General features: G+C 40.9%; 1 protein-coding gene across 1 annotated transcript in view; it reads right to left on the reverse strand.

Annotated features, from left to right (window-relative positions):
- The window catches only part of mpp7a (MAGUK p55 scaffold protein 7a), a 126,183-nt gene that overhangs the window by 13,503 nt on the left and 100,512 nt on the right, over positions 1-12,168 (reverse strand). Inside the window, exons 13-14 of the mRNA XM_034309481.2 lie at positions 6,982-7,062; positions 3,001-3,094 (exon numbers count right to left, since the gene is read on the reverse strand). Of these exons, the coding sequence (XP_034165372.1) occupies positions 3,001-3,094; positions 6,982-7,062 (175 nt within the window). The remainder of the gene's footprint in view (positions 1-3,000; positions 3,095-6,981; positions 7,063-12,168) is intronic.

Consider the following 12,168-nt stretch of genomic DNA (forward strand, 5'->3'; position numbering starts at 1 on the left):
GACGGTTCCGGGTCATTAAAAGAGGCAGAAGGCTATAATCTTACCCCAAGTGACCCCATTAACCTCGTTTTAGGGCTTTTCTGCCTCTAGAATCGCACAGACAACAACATTACAGTAGAGCTGAGAGATATGATCGGTGATTCCATATATTAACATCATAATACACTTTTCTAAGCACTGGACCAGACGAACACGGCTAAACTTCAAAAACTTCTCTTTTCTTATCCATTTCGTTCTTCATTCCCAATAAAACTGTATTTCCATCCACTGAAAATGACTCTTTTTAGAGTGGATGGAAAATTACCTTCTGAAAACTAACACAAATGAAAGGATCTGTAAAAAAAAAAATTATAACATTTAACAGTTTTAAAAATTAAGCACACAATTTTAACATCGCATCAGCTGCTTCCAGTCAGTTGGCTATTACTAAAAAAAAAAAAAATAAATAAATAAATAAAGTGATCGTGATATCTCAGAAAAGTGTGTTGTGACATCATTTATCACAATATGAATATTATAATCATCTTATCTCCCAGCCCTGCTTCTGTTTAAAGAAAAAGTCTGTTTAAAGGGAAAAGTCTGTGATTGGTCGACTGCCATGTCAGTCAAATCGCCTCCTTCTGTGAAAGTAACTGATTCAATCTCTCTCTCTTCTTTCAATCCACCCATTTCTCTCTCTCTATTCAATCCCTCTCTCTCTCTCTCTCTCTCTCTATTCAATCCACCCATTTCTCTCTCTCGATTCAATCCCCCTCTCTCTCTCTCTCTCTCTCTATTCAATCCCCCCAATTGTCTCTCTTGATTTAATCCCTCTCTCTCTCTCTCTCTCTCTCTCTCTCTATTGATCCAATCTCTCTCTTTTTATCTCTCTCAATTCAATCCCTCATCACTCTTTCTCTCTTTTGATTTAATCTCACTCTGTTGATTCAATTTCTCCATCTCTCTCGATCTCTCTGTCTCTCTCTCTCTCTCTCAATTCAATCTTTCTGTCTCTTTTGATTCAGTCCCTTCATCTCTCTATTTCTCCATCTCTCTCTCTCTGCTCTGATTTAGGGATTTCTTGGCCATGTCCAAGACTCCAGTAAAAGGTACGAGTCGGGTTTATAAGACTGATCCAGACAGGAGTAAAATCCACGTGAAATCTGTTGTCAGTAATAGTACATAGTGTCAGTAATGTCAGTAATAATATTCGGGATTTTATTTGGGAATTTTCTCGGAGTGGAGCGGAAAAGACGCCTATCTGGACAAAAATAAAATCAGTGTAGCACCTGTAAAGGATAGTGAAGGATCGTATTAAAACTTACTGACTGTTACAATGTTGTTAAATGTCAAATAAACGTCTCTTTACAGAAAACTTCACCATAGAAACCATTATACATCTGTTTTTCTTTGTTAAATAACAAAATCTTTCATTATTAGCCTTAATTTATGCAGATCATCATGTAAGTCGCAGTACAGGTCCCTGTGAACGAGCTGTTGCTATGGAAACGATAACGTGATAGAACGAGTATATTAATATAAATTTATAGATTTATGTAATAAATATAGATTTGCAGTTGCACTACTGTCACAGCTGCTGTTATAGAAAATTAATCAACTCCTTCTGACCAATCAGAATCCAGAACTCAGCATCACTGTGGTGTAGCACTGATTTTATAACCTTTGCCATCATCATCATCATCATGTTTTTTTTTCTACTTAAGGTCAGTCAGTTCGCTTTGCCATTTCGATATTAAAAGACATATTAAGTGACACTGAATGAAGTTAATCTGAAGAGGATGGAGAATGTGGATAGAAGTTTTACAAGAGGGATGATTTTGATCATTTTATCATTAACTCGTGTCTCTGCTCAGTTTATTTCCCGAGCACACAGTTATACGTAAATGAAGTGATCTGTACGTGACATTCCGTCTCTTTGGGTTGCTTGGAATCTAAAGTTAAATTTATTGATCGTCTGCTAAACCAGGCTCGTTCAGCGGTCTGTCTCTGGTCCCGTGCACCGTGTCATCGGAGCGAGACTGTGCCATGCCAAGCCTGTTTTGTTGGGTGTTAAGAAGAGGTTCTTTACTGTTAATGTGACATTTACGGTAACCGAGCATTCCACAAAATGTCTGTTTTCTGGGAAGCTCGTTTAAAGGCGGCGGCCGCTGAACGAGTTTAGAGCTGTGTGGTGTTTGTTGTGTTGAAGAGTGGCGTGTAGATTGGATGTCGGGGTGGAGGCTGACTCTGAGGTTTCGGGTTAATTCGGGCTAATCTGTTTTTAGCCCCAGAGCAGGGTTTTCCCTGGGAATGCCGACGTCGCTCGTGTTTCGCATGAGAGTGCGTGTCTCCCGCTGGCACGCCCTGCAGTGGATATCGATCACATAACCACACAGACTTTTCACTTTTAGCCATTCTATCGCTTTGTAGCCTTCCTAGTTCCTGATTTACGCTCCAAGTACTGTGCGTTACAAACGACTACAAACCGCTGTGTGTCATTTTCCAGCAAACGGCAGCACAAAAACACACAAAACCCAAACACTGGGGCACAGAAGTGACACTCAATGCTGTCTCCTGTGGTGTTGTCTTATTTTCTGATGAGAGCCTGTGGAAACACATCCATCACCAGGCCATCCATATACATCAGCCTGTGATCCACATGACATAAGCTGTCTAGTCTCTCTCTCTCTCTCTCTCTCACACACACACACACACACACACACACACACACACACACACACAGCTTGTCAACAGGTTCTCACTCTCGCATAAGTATAGGAGAATAAGGCCAAACTGCCAAACACACACACACACACACTTTGTGTGAATCACATGGCATGGAAAAACAGTCCTGAAGTGAAAGCCAGTGAATATCAATCACATCGTCTACCAGCATTCGCATAAAATCTCTTACATCACAGCGCTGCTGGATTCTGGATTCTGATTGGTCAGAATGCGTTAGTTAATTTTCTATAACAGCAGCTTGGAGATTAGTGCAGCTACATGATGATGAAGACTCACTTGTTGTTGTGGATGTCTGCTTCAAACAGGTGTTTAGAGATGAAGTGATACTCCACACCATCACTCTCCTGATTCCTCTTCGCTCGAGACGTGTCTGAGAGAGAGAGAGAGAGAGAGAGAGAGAACCAGAGACAGAGAGAGACAGACAAGTATACAGAGTCATAGAGAGATAGACACAGATGAAGAGAGAGAAAGCAAGAGAGAGGAGACAGAGGTAGAGAAAAGAAAGAGATACACAGAGAGAGACAGGGAGAGACAGACACAGAAATAGAGAGACAGAGACAGAGAGAGTGAGGCAGAGAGACAGTGTCGGGGGAGAGAGAGAAAGAGAGAGAGAGAGAGAGAGAGAGAGAGAGAGAGACAAAGACAGAGACAGAGGGAGTTAGACAATTTCCTTACAGAAATACAATACCATACACTCTATAGAACCTATATTACCTAAACACAGCCAAGTCCAAAAGTTTGTGCACTCTTTTTTATTTTTGAATGATGACAGTATATATGTAAACTATATAAAACTGACGGTCAGTGTAATTCACATACTCTCCCATACAAGATGCTTTAAACCCTTTAAACTGACAAACATTTATGTGACATATCTGTACAGAATAAAAGGCCTTGTTTATATAATATGCAGAAATATGATGTTATATAGCCCCGCCCCCAAATCAGGAGCCACATCTTATATTTTACTGATGCACTTTTTTTCCTGTTGCCATTAGAAACATGTCGGATCAGCAGGTACCAAAAACAGAAATAAAACCCTGTTAGAATCGTGGTATAGTGTACAATAGTGTATTAGCTGGATGCTTTACACAGCCGGTGTCACTGCTGATGCTTTTACAGAGCAGTAAAGACGCCATGCTGGTGCTCACACACACTACAGTAACAGGAGCGACTCTGACTCTGCTCCAGCGCTCATTAAGCCCTCACTGCTGTGTTTCTGGGTTCGCTCGGCTGTAAAGTGGTGCCGTTAAACCGGGCCGCGCGTGCCAGGCTCCAGACGGTTTAGTAGGGGTCAGAGGTCTCTGCGCAGAGTGTTTAACGAGAGCTGGAAAGGTCAGGGGTCACCGTGGTATACTGCTCAAGACAAACTGTTCGACCAGCAGGCCCAAAACAAACTATTAAAATTTTTACACTGTTCCAAAAAGCTTAAAACCAGAACCTTCATTCCTCCACCTTCTCTTTCCTCTCTCTCTGTTTGTCTCTCTCACTCCCTGTCCTGATTCAACTGCTCCATCTCTTTATCTCTCACTCTTTCTTTCTCTCTCTCTCACACTCTTTCTCTCTTGTCTCCTGAAAGTATGACATTTTGTTCTTTAATGAATAAAAATAAATTAATTGCTGTGGTATAAAAGGAAAAATATTCAGGACATGCTGTTTGAGGAAAATAATCATCTTCAGGGTGGTAACAGTAGCTCTGCTTCATCACACCACATGGTTGTTAATTAGTTTCCTATAACAGCATGACACGTAGTGTTTCATTCCATGAGTGAGAATCACAATGTCGTTCTAAGCCTAAAAAACGGTGATTATTATTTCATCAGGAATCATGCAGCCCTGAAAGAGAGAGAGAAAGAGAGAGAGATAGAAAGAGTCGGGGTGATGGTTAAATGCGTGTGTGATGAGACGAGCACACCACAGGCATGAGGGAGGTTGTAATTACGGCTCTGACTGCGGCGGACGGATGATCGCAGCTCCTGCACATGCCCGCACTGATAGAGTACACATCACACACATCAGCTCTGTGGCTGAGGAAGGGACTTTGGTGCGGGTTACAAATAAGAAAAATAGCACTCAGGAACGGGTCCGGATGGAAACGTGCCTCTCGCTGATCGATGTTTTGCACATCGCGCAGTGTTCCTGCTCTCGCCACATGTTCCAGCAGCAGGAAGATTTAAACATACGGCAAACATTCAGAGGAATTAAGTGATATTAAATGGTTTAATACCACAGCAATGGTGAGTTCTGGATTGTGATTGGTCAGAAGGTGTTGATTAATTGTCGGTAACAGCAGCCACTATCACTACCACAAGATGGCGAGGAAGAGGTACAGGCTAGCTGTGGTGAAGGTGAGATAGCGTCCGCTATCCAAGCATTAAAAGCATTAACAACTCCACGAGGTAGTCATTCTAATACTTTATAATACGTTTCTATAGCAACAGCTCATTCACAGAGACTTGTACGGCAGACGCTCCACCTTTCCGGTTTATAAAACGTGTGTAATCGTTGATATGGTGAAGTTTTCTGTGAAGAGATGTTTGTTTAACATTTATGGAAGGAGTCTCCAGTGTCAGTGCCTTGTAACAGTCAGAGGTAAAGCTGTAACCTTGTTTTCGTACACAGGATACTTACTACACAAAGGTTTGCACGGACATGAGCTCACAAGCTCGACTGTTCTCTGAGGCTTCGTATCGGCCGTCGCTAACGAGAGCTCCAGTACTGCAGATGGCGCTGTTAAAATGTCATAATATCTACCACTAGAAGAAAATTACCGCTCCGTCAAAGTCATCCATCTTGAAATAAATCGGCTTGGACACGTTCGTCTGCAGGGTTTGCTGAGCTGTCATGTTACGACACAATGTGCAAAGTCTACATGACACGACATCCGTTAGCTACACAATTACATCATATTGTTTGTAGCAAGTCATGCATCATGCTGAGGCCTGAAGTCTTCCAGACAGACGTGTTTACACTTTTAGAACTCAGATTTACGTCATTTTTTCCAATCTCCGCACATTCAAGCTACAAAGTGAAACAAAAACCATGGACGCCTCCATGTTTGTCTTTTGTTAGCAACAAGCTAGCCTGCTAACTGTGATGAGTGATGTATATTTTCCTCCAAAACACAGAAGTGTAGAGTCAGTGTTGTAGATTTAACAAGTGAATATGTCAGTATGACTGATCTAAAGCTAACACTTGTACTGTATATACAGTTTAACTCCTCTGAAGATCAGAAGTGCTGCTGTGTTTACTGTTCATGCTGTGAGCGGCCATGTTGATTCGACGTCACTTGCTGAACTCGGGGTTGAGGAGACCGTTGTGACTTTCCAAGTCAAGGGAGAGTTTTCTTGGTTTTTTGAAGTCGGGAATTCCGAGTTTTAGTCAAGTTTTAGTCAGTAAAAACTGGTAATCGTGACAAGCTACTGTGGTATAAGAGGAATAAAACACTTATCGCAAAGTAAACAGCTTCACGGTTGTAACAGTGACTCCGCCTCACTGATTATTTTCCTGTAACAGCACAACGCAGAGTGATTTATTCCTGAGTTACGGAAATCTGAACAAGTGTTGACGAGTTGGAAATCTATGAGAAGATGGTAACAGAAACACTGTTCAGGAATGAACGAGTGCAACTGAATGGTGTGTAAGATGTAAACGAGAGCTCAGTTGTGTAACACACACCATTCTACAGGTCACATTTGTGAGCAATTAGGCAGCGTGAAGGCTTAAAGCTCAGGATGAGGTTTTAATCCCCGAGTCAGAATCAGACACATTCATTACAGCCGAACTCTGCGTAACAAACAGCCCCCGTTTCTATCGGCGCTGACGATTTCTTTTCTCTTTCTCTTTCTTTTTCATTTCTGGCCACTGTTTAACACTCATACTCCCTTGTTTTCATCCATCTCTCTCTCTCTCTCCCCCTCTCTCGCTCTCAGTCTGTTTAAATACATAAATCAGAGCCCGACTCATTTGTCCCAACATGATGCATGTCCCCAAAGAATGCGTTCCTGGATGCTGGGAAAGTGAGAGAGTGAGAGAGACAGAGTGAGGAAAAAAGAAAAGAAAAAGAGAGAGAGAGAGACAGAGCTGGAGATGGTTCAGTATTAAAAGTGCATATTTTATTTTGGACATGAAAAGCTTTCTTCGTTCCCTGGCTCTTTGGTGTGTGAGGGGAAAGTGTGTGTGTGTGCGTGTGTGTGCGTGTGCGTGTGCGTGTGTGTGTGTGTGTACGTGCGTGTGTGTGACAGTATGAAGACTTACGAGGGATGGTAACGCTGAAATGCTGTGGGTCAGATATTAACAGCTTCCTCTTCAGCTCATTCAAACCCACGCCTGTAGGACCTGCATACAGAGAGAGAGAGAGAGAGAGAGAGAGGGAGGGAGAGAGAGAGGGAGAGAGAGAGAGAGAGATTTCCATAATGAATAAATAAATGTTTACTGATCATTAAAGTCACTACACTCTCACTGGTTACCTGACCAAAGTAAAAAAAAAAAAAAAACAGAATGACACACATCGATACTGTACAGACACATTACACACTCATTAACACTGTACACACACATTACACACTCATTAACACTGTACACACACATTACACACTCATTAACACCATACAGACCCATTACACACTCATTAACACATTACACACTCATTAACACTGTACAGACCCATTACACACTCATTAACATGGTACAGACCCATTACACACTCATTAACACTGTACAGACTCATTACACACTCATTAACACATTACACACTCATTAACACCATACAGACCCATTACACACTCATTAACACTGTACACACACATTACACACTCATTAACACCATACAGACCCATTACACACTCATTAACACATTACACACTCATTAACACTGTACACACACATTACACACTCATTAACACCATACAGACCCATTACACACTCATTAACACTGTACACACACATTACACACTCATTAACACCATACAGACCCATTACACACTCATTAACACATTACACACTCATTAACACTGTACAGACCCATTACACACTCATTAACACATTACACACTCATTAACACTGTACACACACATTACACACTCATTAACACCATACAGACCCATTACACACTCATTAACACATTACACACTCATTAACACTGTACAGACCCATTACACACTCATTAACATGGTACAGACCCATTACACACTCATTAACATGGTACAGACACATTACACACTCATTAACACTGTACAGACCCATTACACACTCATTAACACATTACACACTCATTAACACTGTACAGACCCATTACACACTCATTAACATGGTACAGACCCATTACACACTCATTAACATGGTACAGACACATTACACACTCATTAACACTGTACAGACCCATTACACACTCATTAACACGGTACAGACCCATTACACACTCATTAACACGGTACAGACCCATTACACACTCATTAAAACCATACAGACCCATTACACACTCATTAACACTGTACAGACCCATTACACACTCATTAACACATTACACACTCATTAACACTGTACAGACCCATTACACACTCATTAACACCGTACAGACCCATTACACACTCATTAACACCGTACAGACCCATTACACACTCATTAACATGGTACAGACCCATTACACACTCATTAACACATTACACACTCATTAACACCTTACACACTCATTACACACTCATTAACACGGTACAGACACATTACACACTCATTAACACATTACACACTCATTAACACCTTACACACTCATTACACACTCATTAACACTGTACAGACCCATTACACACTCATTAACACATTACACACTCATTAACACCTTACACACTCATTACACACTCATTAACACTGTACAGACCCATTACACACTCATTAACACATTACACACTCATTAACACTGTACAGACACATTACACACTCATTAACATGGTACAGACCCATTACACACTCATTAACATGGTACAGACCCATTACACACTCATTAACACTGTACAGACCCATTACACACTCATTAACACTGTACAGACCCATTACACACTCATTAACACATTACACACTCATTAACATGGTACAGACACATTACACACTCATTAACACTGTACAGACCCATTACACACTCATTAACACATTACACACTCATTAACACTGTACAGACCCATTACACACTCATTAACACGGTACAGACCCATTACACACTCATTAACATGGTACAGACCCATTACACACTCATTAACATGGTACAGACCCATTACACACTCATTAACACCGTACAGACCCATTACACACTCATTAACATGGTACAGACCCATTACACACTCATTAACATGGTACAGACCCATTACACACTCATTAACATGGTACAGACCCATTACACACTCATTAACACCGTACAGACCCATTACACACTCATTAACATGGTACAGACCCATTACACACTCATTAACATGGTACAGACCCATTACACACTCATTAACATGGTACAGACCCATTACACACTCATTAACATGGTACAGACACATTACACACTCATTAACACTGTACAGACCCATTACACACTCATTAACACTGTACAGACCCATTACACACTCATTAACACCGTACAGACCCATTACACACTCATTAACACATTACACACTCATTAACACCTTACACACTCATTACACACTCATTAACACCGTACAGACCCATTACACACTCATTAACACGGTACAGACACATTACACACTCATTAACACGGTACAGACACATTACACACTCATTAACACCGTACAGACCCATTACACACTCATTAACACCGTACAGACCCATTACACACTCATTAACACTGTAAAGACACATTACACACTCATTAACACCGTACAGACACATTACACACTCATTAACACTGTACACACACATTACACACTCATTAACACTGTACAGACTCCTTAAGATCGTACACACACATTACAGACTCATTAACACCGTATATACTCCTTAACACCGTACAGACACATTAACACCATACAGACACTGTACATTACACACTCCTTAACACTGTACAGACACATCAGCACCGTACAGAGTCATTAACTCCATGCAGACACATTAACACCGTACAGACACATTAACACCGTACAGACACATTAACACCGTACAGACACATTAACACTGTACAGACACTGTACATTACACACTCCTTAACACTGTACAGACACATCAGCACCGTACAGAGTCATTAACTCCATGCAGACACATTAACACCGTACAGACACATTAACACCGTACAGACACATTACCACCGTACAGACACATTAACACCGTACAGACACATTAACACCGTACAGACACATTAACACTGTACAGACACTGTACATTACACACTCCTTAACACTGTACAGACACATCAGCACCGTACAGAGTCATTAACTCCACGCAGACACATTACCACCGTACAGACACATTACCACCGTACAGACACATTACCACCGTACAGACACATTACCACCGTACAGACACATTACCACCGTACAGACACATTAACACTGTACAGACACTGTACATTACACACTCCTTAACACTGTACAGACACATCAGCACCGTACAGAGTCATTAACTCCATGCAGACACATTAACACCGTACAGACTCATTAACGCCATACAGACTCGTTAACACAGTACAGATTCAGCGCTCACAGCTTAGAGATTGAAACAGGACGGTATCACAGACAGTGGAAACACTGAGAGGAGAGAATCTGTAATAGTGCAGCACAGAACAGATAGAAACACAACACCACTTTTTATCCTGCACCAAATACACAACCATCAGACAAGATTTCATCAACACACACACACACACACACACACACACCCCAAATCACAGAAAACAGCCATATACTGTGCATATGTTTAGAAGTACTAGAGTTCATCAAATTATCAGTAAAATATGTAAATAACTCACAATCTTAGAATACAAAATAAAAACTAATCACATGAATATTAATGTAAATGTTATAGAACAATAATATATGTGTAATATACACCTGTAGCTATTTATTATTACTTTTTCTCTCTAAACAATCATCACTGCTAGTTTTTTTCGTTACCCTGTTATCTGTAATTCATGCCCTGTGTACTACGTTTTTTTTCTTTCTTTTGTTTTTTTTTAAAATCTCTTTCCCGTTTCTGATTGTTTTTCTCCATTTCTGTCATTTACATTCTTGCCTTTATTTTCATCTCCTCTTCTTTTCCATTCTTTCTTTTTTCTTTCTCCCTTTCTTTCTCTACTTTTTCCCTTACATTCTCTACTTTCTCCTTTACTTGCTTTCTTCTCCCACTCTTTCTATGCTTCCTCCCTTTCTTTCTCCCTTCCCTCCTTCCATTCTTATCCTTTTCACTAGTTTTCTTTCTTTTCTTTCTGACCCCCGTCTGTCTCTCTATCCCTCTCTCCCTGCATCTCTGTCTTCTTAGACCCTCTGTTGCTTCTTTTCAAATCCCTTCCATTCTTTCCTTTTTCCTCCTTTCTTTCTTATATTTCCTTTTCTCTCTCTCCTCCCATCTCTCCCAATCTCTCTCTCTTTGTCTCTCCATCTCTCTTTCTCTCTCCATCCCTCTCTCTCCCTCGCACCTGTATGTTGAGGTGCTCATTGTCTCGTAGCTCAGCTGTGTGTGTGTTGTAGTGCTGTGTGTTAATCTGACAATGGGTTCAGCGGAGACACAGTCAACCTTAAACCGCTCGTCACTCTACACACACACACACACACACACAAACACACACACACACACAGACAGTCTCACCTCTACCACTTATACCTGATTTAACACAGGGCTAACACACCTCTCTTTGTCTATTGTTTACTTCTGTTTTTCTTTATTTACGTTGCAGCGAGTTTTAACAAGCCAGAAACAGTGGCTACATTTTTACTATTAAAAAAACAACAAATTTGAGCAATTTTAGTGAATGTTTTCTGACTGTTTTCTGAGTGTGTGTCTGAAAGTATCGTCTTAATAACCAGTGTATGGATCTGAACACACACACACACACACACACACTCCTTGGTGCATGTCGCAGCAGCAGTAAAAGTGTCAGAGTTGATCAGGTCTCTCATTAGCAGGAGAGCTCTTTAAAAGCAGACGTGTAATCACTTCCAGCCCACTGTGTAATACACTGTGTTGTATTCAGTGTTTCAGCATGAACCTGTTGCGTTAGCACTGTGTTTTCACCCATGCGCGCACACGCACGCACACACACGCACACACAAGCGTGTCTGATTTGAGTTTCTGAAGTGTGAACGGACATCCATCCATACATTCAGTAACTTCAAATCCAGTTCAGATTTCAAGCTGAAACCAACACTGATGTCAGAAATCTGCATCAGTAAACATCAATATTTGTATTATTTAGCAGCAGCTGTGTTTAATGTATGGTTATCTGTTTGAATGAAATGA

This window comes from Pangasianodon hypophthalmus, chromosome 12, assembly GCF_027358585.1.
Source record: "Pangasianodon hypophthalmus isolate fPanHyp1 chromosome 12, fPanHyp1.pri, whole genome shotgun sequence".
Lineage (NCBI taxonomy): Eukaryota > Metazoa > Chordata > Actinopteri > Siluriformes > Pangasiidae > Pangasianodon > Pangasianodon hypophthalmus.